General features: G+C 41.3%; 3 protein-coding genes and 1 non-coding gene across 8 annotated transcripts in view; 2 read left to right on the forward strand and 2 right to left on the reverse strand.

Annotated features, from left to right (window-relative positions):
- LOC128872573 (prolyl 4-hydroxylase subunit alpha-1-like) overlaps positions 1–13,223 on the reverse strand; it is a 175,621-nt gene extending 162,398 nt beyond the window's left edge. For 2 of the 4 annotated variants that reach the window (XM_054115421.1, XM_054115419.1), the window contains exon 1: positions 12,968–13,222. The gene's annotated coding sequence lies outside the window, so the exon portion shown is untranslated. Of the gene's footprint in view, positions 1–12,967 lie in introns of all 4 variants that reach the window. The other 2 variants (XM_054115411.1, XM_054115422.1) reach the window with 2 other exon arrangements.
- Positions 12,235–12,329, reverse strand: Trnay-gua (transfer RNA tyrosine (anticodon GUA)). The gene is made up of 2 exons: positions 12,293–12,329; positions 12,235–12,270 (listed from the first exon to the last, which is right to left on the reverse strand). It is a non-coding gene; the product is annotated as a tRNA-Tyr (tRNA).
- A 693-nt stretch (positions 13,224–13,916) lies between the features above and the next one.
- Positions 13,917–16,669, forward strand: LOC128884791 (sorting and assembly machinery component 50 homolog). 2 transcript variants are annotated; one of them, XM_054138424.1, is made up of 8 exons: positions 13,917–14,230; positions 14,476–14,562; positions 14,664–14,708; positions 14,776–14,994; positions 15,136–15,350; positions 15,418–15,796; positions 15,888–16,182; positions 16,300–16,669. In XM_054138424.1, exons 1-8 carry the CDS (start codon positions 14,210–14,212, stop codon positions 16,482–16,484), a joined length of 1,446 nt encoding a protein of 481 aa, XP_053994399.1. In that variant the 5' UTR covers positions 13,917–14,209; the 3' UTR covers positions 16,485–16,669. The 2 variants fall into 2 exon arrangements, with proteins under 2 accessions (XP_053994399.1, XP_053994398.1); XM_054138423.1 differs by having other exon boundaries at positions 13,921–14,230; positions 14,628–14,708.
- Positions 16,670–17,065: 396 nt separating this feature from the next.
- Positions 17,066–20,859, forward strand: LOC128884799 (uncharacterized). The gene is made up of 3 exons (XM_054138438.1): positions 17,066–17,342; positions 17,600–19,291; positions 19,360–20,859. The coding sequence occupies exons 2-3, from the start codon at positions 17,666–17,668 to the stop codon at positions 19,567–19,569; spliced, it is 1,836 nt and encodes a 611-aa protein (XP_053994413.1). The 5' UTR covers positions 17,066–17,342; positions 17,600–17,665; the 3' UTR covers positions 19,570–20,859.
- Positions 20,860–21,256: the final 397 nt, after the last annotated feature.

Here is a 21,256-nt window from a genome sequence, read left to right on the forward strand (position 1 = left end):
CGATATTTTAAGCTATTTTGAAAGAAGATAAATTTTTGTGGGATTAAACGCAATTCGAATGTAAGAGGAAAAAATGTACGGGAAACGTTTTCTGAAACATCAAATGTCATTTATGTGAGTGCCGGGCAGCGGTACATGACAGTTCGTGTGAAAGATCGAAACCATTAAAAACACTTTCACATGAACTTATTTTTCGTTGAGACTCCTACATATGGGGGCTCGTCCGGGATGGGGGGTTACAGCGGCAGAGGACCGGCCAGTCACGATGAACAACAATGCCACGCGAAGAACGGTGGAGCGGGCAACAATGAGGCGTTGAGAGAGAACACTGTTCCAGAAAGAGAGAGGGGAGTACACTCGCGAAAGAGAGCGCACTGCTGTTAAGAGCGAGCTCGTAGCCAACGATTCACTCTGGACACCGAGGGGAACCGTACATCCGACGAATACGAAAACGAATTCCAAAGGAGCAAGCCGAGCGCGATTTACGCTCGGTAATTTCTAGCAACGGCAGGATTTCGGAAAGATGCGAGCAAAAGAGAAACAAGAAAACATACTAGTAAATTTCATTGAGGCAAATGCGAAATGCTCAACGCCGACGCCTCCACTTTCCAATCTTTGCCAGTAAAGTTCTAATATCCTCCAGGGCGCCCCCAATCTCCATACGAACAATTTTTCTGTTTACTTTTGTTGTGCGAGTGAATATGCTTTCAGAGACACATCCATTTACGGATTGAAACAGGACACCCCGTGTACACGTCCGTGCATTGTGCTTGCACGGGCGTGTAGCTTTCGCTACACGGTCCCGGGAACACATTTCGACAAGTACAGTTTGGAAACGAACGCGGTAGGTAAAATACAAAGTTTCCCACCGATGGAGTTCTGAAACAGTGTCCCCAACGTCGAAATGAACATCTCCCGCGAACGTGCAACTCACCTCTCTATTTACATGCTCCCGAATAAGCGTCGAACGACGCCCACGCGCCAAACAACCTTAATTACTGCCAAAGAAGAGTCTTGGAAGCGTATCGACGCACTCTATTCTTCTTTTTGATAAACTACTGGAAGCCTAGCGTCCATTTATTAGGTACCAGAAAGAGTTTCCTGGTTTCTTTTTTTTTTTTTAAATACGATTCAATTCTGTTCCGTTTCTTAACTTGAGCTCTTCCTTTCGTACCGACTCGTCGCGATACTCGACGAACTTGTTATTATAAAGATATCGAATGACATTATCAACTAGACATATCACAATGAAATTTCTGTTCCAAGATCCCAACAAAACGAAAAAAAGAACAAGTTACGGGATAAACTTGATAACTCGATCCCACGCGATCCGGTTCACCGGCTCTAAATTACGAAACGATTTCCTAAATCGTGTCTAGCATCTCCATCCGGCGGAACAGCCGAAACAATGCAAGCAGAACGGAAAATCGAAACAGCCAGTACGTTTATCGAGTGGCGGTAGGTCCGATCGAAGTGGTGCTCGGAGGAAACGTGGTCGGCATACCCATATCCTTGCGTCGACGATTCTCTCCATCTACAACCACCGTTTTGAGGCCGAGTATTCGACTCGATATCCAACCTCGGCTTCCTGCATTTTCTTCCCTCCTCTCCTCTCCTCTCCTCTCCTCTCATCGCCGATTCTCTTCTGTTCGATCCAGCCTCGCTGTAAACCAGCGACGCTCTGTTTTTGTTTATACGACATCGATATCGTGTCCCGAAAAGTTCCGGTGTCGACTTTTGTATTGAAAATCAACCCCTGCAGCTTCCAGGTAGACAACCTTCGTTCCCTTCCTACTTTTCTACGCGCTATCTCTTTTTGGCCGTGTACGCCGCGTTCCTCGTTGTCTCCCTTTCTCGTCCCTGCACCACTTTCTCTCTATCCGAGCCGTGAATATAATACCGGGCTGCAATGAGAGCTTAATAGACGAACGAGCGTTTCCCATGTAATTTATGCAAAGGCGAAGATGCCTCGTCGTGTATGCATATGCCTGGCGGGATCAACTGTTAGTCGAGTGTTAATGATACTTTTCCGTGAGGCGTTTTGCGAACGAGGGGGTGGAACGGAGAAGGGTTAAAAGTGGAAGCGGTTTTAAGTAGGGTAGCTTTAATTAGAAGTTTTGTACGTAGCTCGTTACGGAGTAATGAACAGCGGTTACGAGTTGAATTGTTTGCGCTTGGCTCGACTCGGAAATGTGATTGTCGCGTTGTACGCGATCAATTTAACGTCGACTTCCGACCTAATTAGTCTCGATACTTTTCGAAACATTTTTCTTGACCTCCCATGACCAGTTTCCGCCAGCTTTACGTACAGTTAACGATATTAACCTTTAATCACCGTCGCCAATTTCCACGACAGGTTTCGATGAACAAGAAAAGAGTGCCTCGTTAACGAGCGAAACCCAGAGAAACGAGGTCATCCAACTTTGAGAAATTTTTTCGGCAGAGACAGAGACAGAGCCAGAGCCCTCCTCTCGCGCGTCTGTTTTGGATAACGGATTATCAAGAAAATATTAAGGACGCCCCTTAACGACCTCCGAATCCCTCTTTTCGTCTCGTCCGCTTTCCAGGACAGGTTCTCGCTCATCTGCATCGCGAGTCTAATCGTTCGCTAGATGACACCGGATACGGATACGCGTTCGTGTAATTTAAAGGGACAGCCAACCGTCGTCGAGAGTACTTTTCGATGCTGCTGCATATGCATATCAATGCCTCGAATATGCAAATACACCGAGAGATCAGTATTTCGTTCGGACCGCGCGACGCTCGAGTGGACGATTGCGCTGTTTCCGGCATCGTCGAAGCGCTTCTTACGCGAATCGATACGGAATTTTCACGCCAGCACCGATATTTCTCGTGGTCGTTGGTCGGCGTCGGTTACAAAATCACGAGACACGCCAACAACGATATACGATACGCGTACGAACAAGTTAATACCTAACCGCACACAGCCATCTCGCAGAAATCTATAGTTCCCGGCAACTTCACCTAAATCAGAGTATCCAGTTATAGTTTTAAGCCATAGCCTCGAGGTGTACTCCGAAACCACAAATACAACCGATGTAGGAGACGCGGAAGCGTAGTCTTCTGGCGGAAAGTCTGAAAGCAGGTGGCCAGAGTTCCCAGACGGCGCGTGGCGTTGGAACGTGGAACACGCGAAATTCGAAAAGGCAACGTCTGCGAAATTGGATCCACCCAAGATATTTGGAACCGTTACGCGTAACCGTCGCGCAAACTTTCGAAGAAACGCCGCGGCAAAGATGTATCGACGCAAACGCTTACGCGAAACTAATTTACAGGTGGAAAAGGGTACGAGATCGCGGATCGAAGAGACGAGGAAAACAAGGCCGCTTTTGATCCCGTTGCATATGCATACGAGCATTTCGCGTATGCAAATGTTCGACACCGACGATATTGTTTTCGCGATCGACGCCGACGTTCTACAAAGCGACAAAGCCGATGCTTTAACGCGCACTGATATTCGCGAAATCTTGTATTGTCCGAGGCCGGAGGTTGTCGATGAAATTCGTCGCGAAACGTTGAAAATTCTCATCGTCGGTGCACTTTACGCGAGAAATGGAGTTTCGAGCTGCGTCGAAAAGTTCCCGGAGCATCGTACGTGGCTATCGAGAAACTCGACGACAGTTCCCGTGTCAAAGAGTGATACGAATAACACACCGTACACCTTGTATATCCGATTTCCAAACCACCGACGTTAATAAAACTTAATAGACGTCGACGGTACGAAAATTTATGAGACTGACCGTATAGTTGTTCGTTACTCTACTCGGGTTTAGCCGAACGCTCTGTACACGCGGAGAACACGGGGGTGGAACGTTAAGAATTTTCCGCAGCATTTAGAAAGCAATCGCGCCGGGGCGCTGGATTAGAATGCATCCCGTGTCTGCTCGGCTTCTTTTCTCCTTGGAATTTTTACAGTCCGAAAGAATTTCGCGAAGCAAATACGACTCGTTTCCATGCAAATGTGTCGCAGCGGCCAGGCAACGGCGCGAACAGAACGGAGATGGTTAATAAAAGGACGCGCGGAAACAAGTCCAGATCTCTCCTGTCGATCTGTTGCGAGTCCCAGAGGACGTAACGCGGCTAAATCGAGGAAAATGGTCCAAGGACGGGGGTGGAGTCCGGTGGACCGGCCGAGGAACAGGGAGAGAAGACTACTTAAAGAAACGCTATTATTTTCAAGTCGTTCAAAATTTGTCTCGAGATTGGAACTAACTAAAAAAAGCTGTGGGTTGCAAGCCAAGATATATCGAGAATGGACACGAGTCGAAGGAAATCCTGGCTGAATTTTCATTCGATATAAAAGCAACGGAAGGAAGGGGATTCGAGGAACGGGCAAAGAAGAGATCTGCTCGCAGCCGCATAAAACTGCGATGAAATGCAAACGAGGCACAGAAAATGAAACGAGGAAGAACCCTTTGCTTTGATTTTACGATGCACCGGCAACGCATCGGGGGATTTCAAACCTAAATCAACGGCTGTCTCTGATCCCACGAAATCCCTAAACGAATTCGTGAATTGCAATCGAAAAGTTTCGTTCGTCGCTAAACCGACTAGAAAAATGTTGGCTAGAAAAGTGGTCGAAGATCGAACGATTGTTTATGTCCGCGTTACGAAACAAAAACGATTTTTCAGACGCACCTTCGAATTTAGCGTTAGGAAACGCGACGCAAGTTCAAGTTTCAAAGTATTCGTTCGGAAACACCATACGTTTGTCTTTTAGAAATCGATCGTATTAAACTAGGGGTAGAATTGTTTCAATTGTACATGTCACTAGGGTCGAAACGGGTCAAACAAACGATCGTCCAACGAACCAAAGACACTCGGAGATCCCTCCGAAACGTCGCGTAGTTTGGAAAGAAGAACTGTTAGACGATGGCGATGCAATTTCCAGGTCTGAGCGCGAACCGAGACAAGGGCACACCGGAAGTAGCACCGTAGTTAATGAAATTGCCTAAGCAACGACCGCCTGGTAGTACAGTATTCCTACGTATAAAGGGGAATCCTGGGATCTTTACTGTTATGCAAATCAGGGGCGACGAGGCGAAACGATCGTCGAAAGTGTTACATGCTGGTTCTGGGGAACTTGTAATTTTAATTAGGATCGCTATCAGTTTCTCTCACTTTCGCAGCGGTTTGTTTTTCCTTGGTTTTCAAAGGAGAACACTGAAAGTTCGATATTTCATGTATCTTCCCGAGCCTTTAAAACTCGTCCTCGAAGGTATCCTTTGTACATTTTTTTCCTGTCGCTTATCCGATAGTGGGACGACTACCATTTGCTTATGGTAATTGCATTTCTCTATGTTAACCTTAATTATATCATTTTAACGGCGCGGCGATATCTATCGATTTATCGCGTTGCGGTAGCCGTATTCCATTTGAAATCGATTCTACCGGCTCGAGGGAATCTTTTGGGAAAGCTGTCCGGAATGCTCCCAGCGCGAGGTAGTTTCCCAACGTCATTAATTCTGATTATTCATTGGGATTTTTGTCCAGCATCGCGTTGGCGCTGTAAATTTTCATGAATATTTCCAAATCCGTTGACACGACGGCGGTTCGAATTAATAATATGGAAAATTGTGACTGTTACATATGTATCACCGCATTTCTCCGACGAACGAATCTATAATCCGACCGGTTGAACGCGATTTGTCGGATTACTAACGGATTCGTTCGTTCTTTAATTTTACCAGAAAAATGAATCGATCGTAAGCGAATCGTTCCGATATTCCCGATAGTTAACCCACGCGAAGGGTTTGTTCCCCGATATTTTCAAAGTTGTAGAATAAAATACCCCTTAACTCGGAGCTTGGCATTCGTGGCAATGGAATGGTAAGAAAGCATCTCGAGTTGCTGGTAGCATACCAGAAAAAAAAAAAAAAAAGGCCTCGAGTGCAAAGAGTTAATCGTCCAAGACGGCTAGACTTTACCGCGCTGGCGAGAAATATCATCGAGGAGAATACGAAACCGTTCGGAGAGAAGGTTCGAATCCCTGGAACAAAAGAAAATTGGCTGCTAAACCAAACGAAGCGAATATTCAAGTGAGAAAAAAGGCCATCGGCATAGACAGCGGAATGAACCAGGGAAGGGAGAATATTAGAATAGGGAGGATAGACAAGAGAATTTATCGGGGGTTGGTTTATTAGCCATTAGGGAAGAACGCCTTCTCTTGGAATATTGTCCCGGACGCATACCAACGCATTCGACTGTCGATCGCACGCACACACGTACGTACGTACACCATCGCGGAAAGCAATGATCCCACTGTAAGCTGCAAGCTGCAGTCTGCATCCGAAGGGTGGAAAATGGAAATTGAGCCTCCGACGTTCGGATATACTTGGATGTCAGCACGGATTCCGTTTCGAACCTTACGCGCGTCCAACTATTTCGCTTCTCATAATTTTCGATAGTCTCGAATCGCTCAACACTAGATCCGTTTTTAAGCAGTCAATTTAAAACGGACAGCCTACGTCACACCCTAGAAAGATCGTGATTAGACGCTTGTAGCAAGCATTCGGTCAGTATTCGGCGTCTTGCGCGCGACTGCATCTAGACGGAATATGTTCACCCGTATCGGCTAGAGTTCCCCTACGGGAAAATAGAGGCCGCGAGGCTCAATTCTTTAAAAACCTATCGAATGGGAACCGACTCGAGCCGCGCGCCATCGATCAGCGGGATTAAAACGAAACTGTTGAAAGCGTTTCATTAGTTAGGCGGTAATTCAGCGTTCTCTCGGTGAATCTATTGTCGAAAGCAAACTCGGGATAACCAAGAGCGGAAAACGAAAGATGGAAAAGGAACAAGTACGAGAGCAGATCAATATTGGCCGGTTCGATGGTATTTGTTTGGGACGCGACTCAGACTACGCGGATTGTACGCGAACAGCGACGACGGAACGAAAAGGAGACAGTCCCGATCGATTCAGGATGATGGGACTCTTTCATTAAATGGAAAAACGTCTTCACCCCGTCCCGGTTGGCCACAGACGGAGGAACATGAGAGACTTGGAATGACCATGGCCGCGGCGACGGCGCGGCGATCCGAGTCCAAGGGACAACGGATATTCCGAACGAATCGATTTTTTCCCCGCCAAACAATGGAATAACGACAGACCCCTCGGTAGTATCATCGTCGAGTCCCGACAGATTTAACAGGTTCAAATACAACTTTTATCCCCGTTATTGACTCTATATACGACACAGGTTGGACCGCATCCCCCGATACCGTTCGGTATTTCATTAAGATGCTACTGATTGTTAGAGCTGCCTCTCGGGCGCAATCGATACGGTTCAGGTTAACGAGAGAAAAATAGCGTATTCGACAAATTCGTTGGTGGAAAATCTTGGGTGCATCGACGACTACCGACCAGCGCCGAAATCTAATCTAGCACATACATCCTAGATCGTTCACGCCTCGACAAACTTTTCTCTTACCCTTTCGATATTACACCAAGGGAAATTACCTGAATTCTCGAGGAAGCTATGGAATACGTCTGTCGGTCGGTCGGACTTTCGGTTGGGCGAAAAGTCGTACGACCATATTGAATCGCAAAGTTTTCACGGGTTTTCGACTTGGGTGCTGAAAGACGGACGACAATTGCTCGACTTGCTTCATTTCCCTACGCGGACGGTGAAATTCGGTTCTGGGAATAGAAATCTCTCTCGTTGCTCGCGTCGCCGTTTCTTCTTCGGGAAGAACAACTTTGTCACATCCGCCGCCCGTCGCCCGTCACCCCGGTTTCCATTCGATTCTTATTCCTGTTTTCAATCGAATTCGCTTGCCACGACTTCCGGTCAACTGTCGCGACCGAATAGGAGAGGGTCGAGGGTGTCTGTCCGCTTTATATCGCTCGTTCCAAGCTTTGTTCGTTTTCTGCGCGACATCAGCCGACACATTTTCGGCGTTTTATCTTTGGCTGCATTCGGTCCACGATCGCTGATCCAATCGCTAGAAACCACTATCGCTGAATATCACTAACGATTCGATATCGACGATTTACAATTAGACAATGACAGTAAAAAGCTGATAAATAATTTGTTAGAAAACACGTTTCGCCTGAATCCACTATACTCGGATCCATCGGTAAGGCTTACCCAGCGGATCCTGTCAATGGACGTAGCGCTATTAATCATTGGACGCGCGACCTGTCCGAGTAATTATGTACTAATCGAGTAATCGGAGACCGTTCGAACGATTAATCGCGTCTTGTCCAAGGTGGGATCCGCTACGCGATCCTTATCGATGAGGTCAACTCGCGAATCCGAATCGGAACGTATCGCTTGCTCGATCCCGAAGCGATCGGATTTGAAAAGATCCGCTTCGAGAACACGGAAATGGAAAACTGATCGTACGTCGATAGGTAACTGACGATCACAAGTTTACTTGGAGCCCGCGCCGCGGCCGTTTTTCAATTTCAAATGAATTCGGTTCGGTCTTCCAAGTCACGAGAAGAATCCTCTTTCGCTTGCCGATTGTCTTCCCAGGCGACACGTCTCCAAGTTTCGTCTCGCGGCGGTAATGTGTCGCGAGTAACACGGTCGAGCAGACCGGAAATTTATCCGTGATACGTTGTCGAGTTTAGCCAGGGTTACCGCAGAGTATCGGGAGTTGAGAGAATTTGTTGGACGAAACGCTGTTTCGTAAGAAGAATTTCCAACTACGACCCAGTCGTGTGTCTCGCGACGACAAAAGTTTCTTTGTAGCGAGCTTTCATTTCTACCGTGATCGAACTAGTCTTAAAGGCACCTCTTTCCATTAAATATAAACGTATTTCACGTGGTACTAAATATCGTACTAAATATCGTATATATCGCACATAGGTTTAGCGTTAAAATCATGCAAGGACGGCGTTTCTATTTTCAATAATATCTTGATTTCCGTGCTCGTCGTTGGAATTGTCCTCTGATAATTAGACGATCGCGGCACGGCCAAGGTAAGATAACGCGTGCATCGGATATATCAAACACGCGCAGATTTGGAGAACAAATGGACCAATTCCCAGGCAGCTCGTAGTTTGTCGTATTTACAGCTACGAGCTTGTTCCGCGTTTCATATGCGTCTTGGGACGTGTAGCTGCTGCACACGTCTAGTTAAGCCGTGATAATCGCGTCGATGCGATCTAGTTTTTCACAGAACGTATCCAGCTCGGTGAGCGGAATCTCGTCGATTCTCCTGTAGTGCTATCTTCCTCAACAACAACAAATTGTCGATCTCTGTAATTTCTAGTCCACCGAAGGTCACCTTTGATACCGTTTTCTGCTCTTCGGACCAAATCGTTGAATCTCTACTTTGCGTTCTGCGTAAAGCTACCTACTTGGAAGCTCCTCGTTAAATAACTCTACGGAGAGAGCAAGTTTGCGTTTATATTGTTACGCCGTGGGCTATCTTGAAATATTGATTATTAAACTTGGAACACTTTCGATACAGGATGTCCTAGAATTGGTGTATTAGTGAATCGGAAATGGAGGAAAGCGTAACTGAGACGATTCGGAAGCACAATTTCCTTTGCAAAATTGTCGGATGGTGGTTCGTTTTTCGTTCCTGTATAGCAGAAACTGTATATTTTGAATTTCCAAAAACGTCCGATGATAATTTAAGCTTGTTCGTGTTCGATGTTACGCAGCTGGCTATGATTCGATATATCTGGTGCTCGTAACGATATTTTACGCGTAATCCTCTTAAAAAGAGCGTAACGCGGTTTAATTAATTGTGTCGAAACTGTCGAAAGCGTTTCGAGGTCCGTTGGGAGCTATACGCTGGTCAAGGCGTTAATTCCTTCGAAGATTGCGAAGCCTGGTGTGCAAAAGGTGATCAGCCCGGCCGTAGACTTGGAAATACGAGAGAAACGGTGGAGCGCGGGTGGTAATCGGTAATCGGCCAACTAAGGCATGCAGCCCGTTCAACGCCGAGAACTAATAACACAACTCGGCGAGTCTCGGCCTACGCGAAAGCCAGCCCTTCGGGGAATTTCCTTGTGGGAGCAGCCGGAGCTCCCATAATTCATCGTAGCTAGGAATCGGGTCCACTTGAAGCAAATAATATCTCTTTCGTCGCTGCTGACGACCGAGGACCGAGGACCGACGACCAAGGAAATATCGCTAGGCCGCCAGCGAACGCTTCGTAATCTTCAACTGTGCCAGAACTTTTCCTTTTTTACTGTGAAAGAAAATGGTCCGTTGTTAAACTGTTTGTGTACAACTAGACACTTGAAATAAACGCATGGTACGGGGATCATGGTTTCGAATCTCTGTGCGTTATTTTTCCTTCGGACTCCTATTTAGACCACTGTCTCTACAGCTCTCTTTGGAAAAGTGAAAAATGTCCAGACGTCGTCGCGATGCAAATTGGCCTGTATAATCGTCGCGATGGCCGACGCGCGTAAATCCCAGACGTCACCGAGATACGTTATCGGTAAACCGTTCGGTTCGATTCACAAACGATTTGCCTCGCGAAACGTTTCCCTCCAGAATTTCGATGCTCGCCAATCGATCGGGCATTGTTGGCTGTAGCTTTTCGTCATTTGAATAAGAATAATCGTGTTGACGGGGCGTGGCGCGGTCGGTTCGTCGGAGGCGATTTCGCAGCGGAACGGCCGTTGATCGTTATCACCGCACGCGGCGGAAACCGGACGGACGAATTGCAAGCGTTTTCCGTGTCGTTCCGCGGAGGTCTCGCGAGTTTAACGGCCGATTAGGTTTCCGGTGTCTACGTTTCGTACCTTCGCGATGGCCCGTTGTTGCCTCTTTGCGTTCTTTTGTCCGCGTTAACGCCAGCGAATTAATTCCAGTCAAGCGACGCGAACAGTGTCATTTTATTGGAATTAAAACAGCCTCTGTTTTCCTGCGCATTATTAATTATTCGCGTACGATACGTTTCGTTCGCGCGGACAGAACCGAGCAATTCGTTAGTGAAACATTTGCAAACGAAGAGGAACGAATTCCAATGAATGGTTTCGCCTGATTCGGGAAGATAAAGCGTCGCCGCTGAAGCGAAGCGACGGACGATACTTACAAAGTTGCGGCCATCCGAGAAGAAAGTTTCGTGTTCGTTTGACCTTACGAGCGAACGCTGGGATATCGTTATATTTGCTTCTCGGATACATTTCGCGCGGACAATCGTCGCGAAATTGCGGTATCCGAATGATGGCATTTCCGAAATTACTGTTTGTGGTAGAAATTAGTAGAAGATGAGTACTAAATATGACTGGCAGTGATTTGGTCTTTCCCAATAGCCTACGATAATAACCTTAGCCCGATTCCCAAACGTCCCAAATAGAGATACGCGTCCGTCATATTTCCATCTAAATATCCTTTCGATCGACTGAAACTCGATGGGCTCCTGGCGTAATGCGACCCGATAAGATTTACGAGTACGGTATTGTCACCGAACCAAGTGATTTATGCGCGGCGAGGTCATGTACAAAGCGCGATACAAAGTACCATCAAATCATCTTTGTCTGCAATTGCAATCTATCCGGTGCGCGTCAGGTATCACACCTTCGCGTGCGAATAATTCATAGCTACACACCCGATCCCACTCGACAATATAAGCAATTTCGTGTGTACAATGCACCCACCGGGCCGCCAATAAATATCAACAGACTAGTAATAAATTACAAACGACGATTAGGGGTTCGGGGAGGGGGAACGACGATAAATTAACGTGAACGTACGGCGCGTTGTATCAGCTACGCGTTTCGCGAATGATCCGCTCGATCATACGAGAGATTAATTCTTCCTGGTTCGCCATTCGTTCGATGTACTCGATGTACTCGATGTATTCAGTCATTTCTTCCTTCTTCTGTATTCTTGTACATTCTTCTTGCATTCCACGTTATTCAAAGACGAGATCGTACACGTAATAAAATCGAAAGGTCACCGGTCACCGGTCACCGTGCTCTCGATAACGCATAGACTGCATTATCAACAGCCTGCATCGCGATGTGCAACGAAACTTCCAGAGGGCAGCAAGTATTAGACACGCGAAATAACGGAGCAACAATCGTTAAACCGAAATTATTTAAAATCTGAAAAACTCGTTCGGAGGAACGAATAAAAATTCATGTATCCTCGTAATGTTAATCGTTCCCACTTGTGTACTTCGTTTTATCGCGTTATCGGGTTGTTTTATCGCTACATCGATATTGTAAAATTGATTTAAAAACGAGTAGTTCGGTGACGACGAAGAAAATAGCAATTTTGAAATTAAAAAAAAATTTCCTTCGAGCCGGATTTGAACCAGCGACCTATGGATGTCTCTTCATGAATCAACCCGACTACAGTCCACCGCTCTACCAACTGAGCTATCGAAGGGACACGAGTACTTGCCGTGTCAACGTAAATATGTGCATATTATGCGCTACGTGATCATTTGCATATCAAGGTCATTTGTTGACGATCCATCTACCTATATGTACAGCACACGCGTGTCAACGATCGTTATTTTTTAACAAATGCGTGACTAACAATAAAACGTATAGATGAAAACGATCGAAAGTAGTTTTTAAAACTCGACATTACTTGTGACGAGGATAATACGAATACCATAACTAAATGAGATATGATACATCTGCGTGTTTCATCTCCAAGGCAGTCTAGAAATGAAAGAGACTTGTTAGAGTTAGCCATTCCAATCGGAGAAAGAGACCACAAGTGGTGCACGAAAATTACCGTAATCTCATGCACAAGTAATGTATTTGATTAATCGAGACGACTGTCACGGTCGTTTCAAACAAATCTTTTTGCGATATAAAAGTGGATATTGATCGAAAGGAAACTTGATAGGACTCTATAGAGAGAAAGAGTAGGTTAGGAAGTTTAGATCGTACGATAACTTCCGGCTGAATTTACGGGAATAATGATCGTTATGCCGAACAAAGAGAGTGCGATAGATCCTTGTGATAATGCGTAAAATGCCGATTAATCGGCGTTTAATCTAAACAGTCACTCACCCAAGATGCACGTCGCAATGTATGATCGTACCAATGGTAACCGTAACACTCCTTGGAGCCGACGTTCACAAGATCGTTTGACCAAGATAACATTTATCACAATCTTGCGTCACCGTTTTTAAACATCCCACAGAGACTCGACGCACTTGTTCTTTGCACACGCTTCGCATAGTACCTTTAACTCTAGTCATCTATCATCTACCGAACGTTCCTGAACAAGTTTTTCGAGTAGTGTCAAACGCGCGGAGAATGCTTTTTAATTCTATTACATGCTGCCATCTCACAGTGCGAAAACGACCATGTTTATATTGAAAATAGTTGTTATTGTTGTTGTTAGATGTCGCCGCAAACTCTTTTAGTACTAGTGGCGCCATCGGTAGAAAAACGCCCAAGTTTGTCGTAAAAATAATTTCCATAGTTACTGCTAGATGGCGTGAGTGACTAAACGGTTTAAAACAAACAGTGATAAATGTTTAAACAATAAATTCGAATAAACTATTGTAGTGTTACGAAGCAATTAATCGTATTAATTATGTATTTATTTATAAATAAGGAGTAATGCAATAAATACATTTGTGGCGCCATCTAGCGGAAATACTGGCAACTAATTTCACTACAAACTTGGGCATTTTGCCACCGATGGCGCCACTAATTAATTGATTACCGGCATAAAATTAAAATTAATTTTTAATCATTTTTTTATTATAAATACAAGGCTACAAGCCCAAATTAATTAAAAGTTTAACATTACGTTCAACTACATATATGTATATATATGGAAATAACTGCAAAATTTATGATTACTTGCTATATAGGTCGGAAAACCTTCCACCGCTAGATGGCGATACCGTTCCATCACACCTTTTTGACAACTTTAGTCAAATGAATGAATCCAAATTATTGTAAACTATTTGTTGTTTTATTCGCATAAAAACTTTACAATAATTATAGACATTTTATTAATTTTTATTCAATAATCTACAACTAAAGAAAATTACGAATTAAAGTTGACTATATGTCACTGTGCCCAATGCCCAATTGTGCCTGATTGGATTGTGCCCAATGCCACAAGCCACACCGTCCACAATCGCACCATCGCACGTCCTCGATCGTTCCAAATACTTAATTTGAAAAATTCATCCCTTTTTTTCATTGTCACGTATTTAATAGGCCTGGACAAAATTTGATACGTTATTTTAATGTGACTTTCCATTTAGACAAACAAAATTAATTCTAATAGACATGGGAACTGTACATGCAAAGGTAATCACTTATTATTAGTAAAACACCGCATAACCTAAAATTAAAATCATTCGTTTAAACCATGAGTAATCTCTAATAATAATCCCTTAGACTATTATTCCACGGCTAGAAATTGTATCAAGTTTATATATTTCTATTATTTTTACAACATGTTCAACTTTATATTCTCTACATTTTTTGCTTATTTTTTCAGTTATTATTTTAATCAAATGTTTAACAACCTCCTATTTGTTTTATTGCTTCAGGAAGCAAATGTACCCAGAAACTTAAATCAAAGCTCAAACACAGCTGTCGCCAGAGGAAAACACAATTCTGAGAAAGGAAATGATTCTGTAAGTAATAATTGTTATATTCTTATTTATACCTCTAAAAATCATTTAACAATCTTTATTTTTAGTCAACATATTATAATAAGAAAAAGAACTTATCACAGGAAGAAGAAATTAAACAAAAATCTTTTGATTTGCAGTCGGTAAAGGTATGTTAATATTTATAATTTCAATGTTTCGTAAAATAAACTTATCATCAATTTTTGTATTAAACAGGCAAGAGTAGATAGAGTACACATAGATGGCCTTATGAGAACAAAGGATGATATAATAAGAGCTCAAGTAACAGACCTTTTTAAAGCTCAAGATTTTCAAGATGTTCTTCTACGTGCCTATAAAGTCAAAGGAAAACTCGAAGCTTTAGGATGTTTTAGGAGTATCAGAATTTACATTGACACCAGTCAAGGTCCTCGTGCCAGTCCAGAAGGCGTTGAAGTGGGTCTATATAATTACACACTAATTCGACAGAAAATAAGTAATTTCTCAGATTTAATTCTTTTCGGTTCATTTACAAATTATTTGTGTAAAAAGCGCCAGATATTCTTGTGAAAAACCTTCAAGTATTTTCTGTCTCAGGTCACCTTTACCGTTCACGAAATGAGACGTTTGATAGGTGGAATTAATACCATGGTCGGAAATAACGAAGCTTCTCTCGTTATCGGAGCAAAAGCACCTAATTTATTCGGAAGAGGGGAACGTCTTCAAATGGAATATTCTCATGGTACAAAAAGTTCAACTAATATAAATGTGTCTGCTGTTAAGCCATTCGTAGATAGTTGGCTCCATACCGTGTACGTACAATTATTTCTCGTTCGATATTTAACATTTCTATTATTTACTATTTATTTTCTTCTCCAGGTTAACTGGTAGCATATATAACACAAACAGTGATTTTCCGTGGTCCGGTTATAACGAATGCGACAAAGGGATTTTATTAGATATCGCTCTTAATCCGGACGGAGCTGGTATATTGAAACATAACTTACAATACGAGGGCGCATATAGAAAAATTATATCTTCCAAACAAGCATCGTTTCGTGTCCGTGAACAATCTGGTCCAAGTTTGAAATCTGCATTGCGACACATTTGTTCTATTGATAAAAGAGATTCCTTAATATTCCCTACTATGGGAAGCCTCGTACAATTTTCAACGGAAGTGGCTGGACTCGGCGGAGATATTGGATTCGTTAAGAATGAACTTATCGTGCAATCTAATTGGACGCCGCACGAATGTCTCGTAAATATCTTTCGATTCGAACAATAAATATTAGACCTGTTAATTATTTCTGCTTTCTACAACTTATATTATTATACAAACATTTAATTAGACCTTCCAGTTGGGTCTTCAGTCGGGGCTACTTCGAGGAATTAATAACGATATGAAAATAAGCATAACCGATCAATTCTTTTTGGGTGGACCAATGAATCTTAGAGGATTCGAAATGAGAGGTTGCGGACCCCGACAGGATGGTAATTCGATAGGCGGCGATGCGTATTGGGCACTTGCATTACATCTTTATACACCACTGCCGTTTACACCCGGTCGACATAGTTTCGGTGACCTATTCAGGTTACACGGGTTTGTCACCGGTGGAAATGTATCAAACTTCACATTTAAATTATGTACGAGACTTTTCCAAATTCAAACATTTCCTTCCTTATTAATCAAAGTTAAACGATATTCGATCCTTTCATGTATACATGTACAAAAGTACTTCATTAAAATTGTATAATTTTCAGCCAACAATTACAAAGAAAACATGAAAATCTTCACGGAAAATGTTCGTTGCTCGGTTGGCGGTGGTATCGCCATGAAACTTGGAAACGTCGCAAGAATCGAATTGAACCTAGTTATGCCTTTGCTACACGTAAGAAGCGATGTATTGCAAAAGTTTCAATTTGGTATTGGATTGCAATACTTGTAAGAATCTTTTGTTCCAGAGTAGTAAATTATATCTTGTATTATTTTTTATATCAGTAATGTGAATGTAATGTACATTGAAACCACAATTACGATTATAAATTTATTACTGTTACGAAGACAGTCTAATGTTATTAGAAATAAATGTTTGAACGACTCGTTTCCAATAAAGGAACTAGTACAAATTTCTATGAGTATTTTAATTATTTTTCTCGCTTTCGATTCATCTAAATCCTCGCATTTGCAATATTATCGCAGCTATGTACGCTAGAATGTAGAGTAAGTACATTCACTTCTTGACTTGCATCAGACCTGCGGTATCGCAGATTTCTTCAAAGAAATAAAAGATTTCATCAGTTTTTCCATTGTTAAAAAATTATGTAAGAAACTTTTCGCTTCAACTATTTTCAGATTGACAGTCTCAAATAAATTTCTCGTGTTTAATATTGCAAAGGGAAGGGATAAAAATTCACGCATTGTTTTCTTGAAAAAGAGTATTCTTTAAATATATTATTACAGTTTTATCGGTATCTGCCGATAGCAAACACGCAAAACGCCATAACAGCAACGCCTCCACGCGCATGAATCACGAGTACCCATCCGTCCGTGCATGAACTAAATGAAAATGGCCGCTTGAAAATTCTTCTCGAAATGTGTGTTACGATAATGTGTCACTTTACAATGGAATCCTTTGGAATTATTGAAGAATCAGAGCAAAGTATTGTGCCCGTAACGATAAGATTTGATAAAAACTCTTTGTTCGAAGACAGTAAGTGTGTTACAGAGAAGACTCAACCTTCGTATTCCGAGCAAGATTGTCTACGTGATTGCTGTTGTCACCGTTGTGGAGGCTATCTCTGTTGTATGTATGCTTTAAAAACGATTATTATCACGTAAAATTGTTGCATTATTAAGTTCGATATTAAAGCACAACAACGCTTTAACAACCGCGATAACGGAGAATAACATTCCCAATTCGATTGCCCTGTCATTCAGCGATTTCTTCTATCAACCGATATCTACATACATATGTATCTGGAATGTGCGCGATAAATCCACGGCGAGACCGCGTCGAAAAGTAAACGCTATATGTTTTAACATGCTGAATTTTGTTTGCAGTGCAGCAAAGGAGATTTACAAGAACTAAGGGAAGCTGTAAAGGAGTAGCAACATTTTGAATAAAGTATGCAATTAAATTTGAAGTATGCTACATCTGAAAATTTGGATTTCTTTTCCAAGTTTCCCATTTCCAATCCAATGGTACCTGCAGCTTCTATATTAGACGTCTATTCCATACAGCATCTGCCTTTGAAATCAAAAATGGAAAAAATGTATTCTATGAATAATACATTGAATATGAAGAATAATATGTCGGGCCCAAAGAAAGAGAACATGTTCCATAGTGTGTTCAATACGGTTAACCAAATCTGGGAGCGATTTTCCAAAGTACCTGCTTCCTTTATGACAGGCATTAATCATTCGTTATCCGTGACAGTTGTACACAATGACGGTATAATACAGCACGAATTTTTTAAAGATTTGACAACTAAAAGGGATACATCGAACTCTGATAATGTGTACATACAAGGTGCCCAAAGAAAAGAATCTTTAAATGTTGTTGAATATATCCATAGTGATATATTCAACGAAAAGAAACCTTACACAGGTAGAATTTCTAATGAAAATATAAAGGAGAATTTAAATTACAGTTACAAGTGCACTGATATAAAAAGTAATTATATAGAAATACCTGATAAGAAGGAATCACTTATCAAGGAAAATGGTAAATGTAATTTGATCGATTATGACTACCTAATACCAATAGAAGGGTCAAATGAAATGTTGGTAGATGCTTGTTTGTATAAAAATACACGCAAACTGCTTGTCGCAAACGATATCGACAACTGTGAAAATACTTGTAACGAAAGTACATCCGAAAAGAACCAAGTTTCTACTTACATTGACAATAGCACAATTGATCAAACAGTTACGAACAAGGAATTCTCTCTCTCGACACTCGATTCGAATCTAGAAAGCGTACAGGAGAATAAACAAACTACGGTATCGAATATGTTGACAAATATGTGGCAGAAAGTTTGCAACAGCGTGTCAGATCGATTCTATAGGACAGATCTGATCGAATCGGATAATTCGATGAAACAATCGCTCTCACCGAAACAACGAAGGAAGCTTAATACGATAGCGATGGGCAGAGGTCGAGGCAGAGCGCGATCGCAATTGAGGCGGTCAGGAGTAAGTCAAACCAGACATAGGAAAGAGCGTAGTAAGCACGATTTAGAAATAGATATAGAAAGCGATTTCAAAAGCTGGCAAGACTTTGAGGTGTATTGTACAGTAGAAAGCAAAGAATCAGAAGACTGTTTTAGATTAGATAAAGACACGATGGATGCTGTAGGAATCAATAGTCATAAAACGTATACATTCGCCGATGTAAAACCTAAAATTCAGAAGTCAAAGACGCGCAAGATCAGCGATCAAGGAATATGTAAATTATCTGGGAGAATGAGACGGATACCCGAATATACGGAAGAGACAAAGCCGTTTCATACAGATTGCATTGATAATAGATACAATTCTCAGAAAAATTCATTTCGACCGCGTCTAATGTCGGAAAGTTCCATTGACTCAGAAGACAGTTATTGTATAGTGTTTGAAACTGGATCTGAAGTAAATTATAGAAGCGATCTCGAAGATAGCGACGAAAGCGATATGGACCAAACTAGCGAAGACGAAGATATGTGTAAAGATGAAGACTCCAGTTCTAGTACATCCATGGTTCCAGTACAAAAAGTAGGTAGTCAGCTCTAGTTTAGAACTATTTCGATTCCGAGGTAATAAACATTAACATTTTATTATAGGTAACATTTAATTTAAAACCAGTTGTTCACACAATGATACAGTGGAACTATGCCTATCGCGCTGCTCGAAGAGGTCCATGGGAACAAATGGCCCGAGATAGGGAACGGTTCAAAGACCGTATACATTGCATAGAACGTGTTTTAAATCCAATTTTATCTGTCCAACACAGAACTCACATTTGGCAAGAACGATTCGCATCTACCGAATAAAAATTGGATTCATCATTTTTGTAAGGTAATTTTGCTATCGAGAGTTTATGTTGCGCAACATGGCCGAAGAGATGGTATAGCGTGGTAAAAGAGAATATGTGTATAATGTGTCTTCAAGAATGGCAAAATAGGCTGTGAATAAATAGTGTAGAACACCTGTTTTAAAATACATTTTTCATTACAGTAACAGAGGTAAATTTTGTATTATTTGTGTTATTATATTATCTGCTACACACTAAATATTTGTCTTTGTTACAAATTTATAAATGGTATAGGCTTTAGGTTTCTTGCCAGTGGCTAGTCTATTATATGTAGGCATACCGAAAAATACTAATTTTATCCACTGAATCACGTGAATCACGTTAGGCGATAAATGTAATTATAAAGTAAAGTATTTTTTACAATCATTCGTAATCGATTCGATGATATTATTAAGATTTTATTGAATTCGTAATGTATCACCTAGCGTGATTCAAATAGTATGTATCATTGTAGATATTACATATTTAAAAATGAATAATTATAAAAATATCAGGTTCGCGCACAAGAAAATCATTTTCTATCGACAGTTTTCGACATTATTTTTCTTTGGGGGAGTTGTAATATTCTTGTAGTGTAAGGAAATGGATATATATGTGCAAATAATTTATACATATATGTAGATTTCTAATTAAATTATCTCATTTTAATTAAGATATGAAACAGACATGATAGTAAAAAAACTTTCTTTTAATATTAATTTTGTATATAAGCTAACAGGTTACACACCTCGTTATAATGTAAACTTATTATGTTCAATATGTAGTTAAAACATATTAATAATTTATCACTAGAACTACCGATGGTCAACGCATTCTTATCATGAATACCACTACGCCTTTGAAATTAGAGAAGGGAGGAGCAGATCAATTTATTAATATAATTAGTTCGTTAGTTTAATAATTGTTGATAAGTGTCTAACTTAAAAAAAATTGGTAGTTCTGGTGTTACATATGTACATACGATAATTAATGATATATATATGTAACATTGTATGATAAACATCTATTGAATTGTATTAATTTACCTTCTGGAATTATTTAATCGTTTCCCTATACGTAGCGTAGATATATTTTAATTTATAATGTACAAAAAAACGTAGGAAATGAATCTTTATTAATAGTTGCATCCGTTTAATTTTCATTAAGGGTTATTGTAAAGATTATGGTAACAATATTACATATGTATTTAAGATATAAAATAAACGCATTCGCCTGTTTTGTAACAATCTACAAAACGTCTGAATAAATTTTAAATACCTACATTACGATTCGTAAAAGAGGAATCACAAATCTATGGTGATTCTAACGGTATTAATTTACCTGTCGTGAGTAACTTGAGAAGTTTCTCAGAACCTAACAATGAAATAATAATACAATTTGAATGATGTCAAGGGCAAGTTACATGATTGCAAGAAGTGCTTGATTGGTGGTCAGAAAACTAACGTCGCTGTTACGGACACTGCTCCTTAATTTTGAGGAAAAACGTTCTTTCGACATATAGCCGTCATTGGATGATAATAATTGAAATAGATTGGTTCTTAATAACTATCAATTTTATTTTCTTCTTAAAAACTATTTCATTCATCCGTATATCTAACACAGGTATTGCGACTAATTTATGCGACCACGAGCGTGGCCTTGGCATA

Source organism: Hylaeus volcanicus, chromosome 2 (assembly GCF_026283585.1).
Source record: "Hylaeus volcanicus isolate JK05 chromosome 2, UHH_iyHylVolc1.0_haploid, whole genome shotgun sequence".
Lineage (NCBI taxonomy): Eukaryota > Metazoa > Arthropoda > Insecta > Hymenoptera > Colletidae > Hylaeus > Hylaeus volcanicus.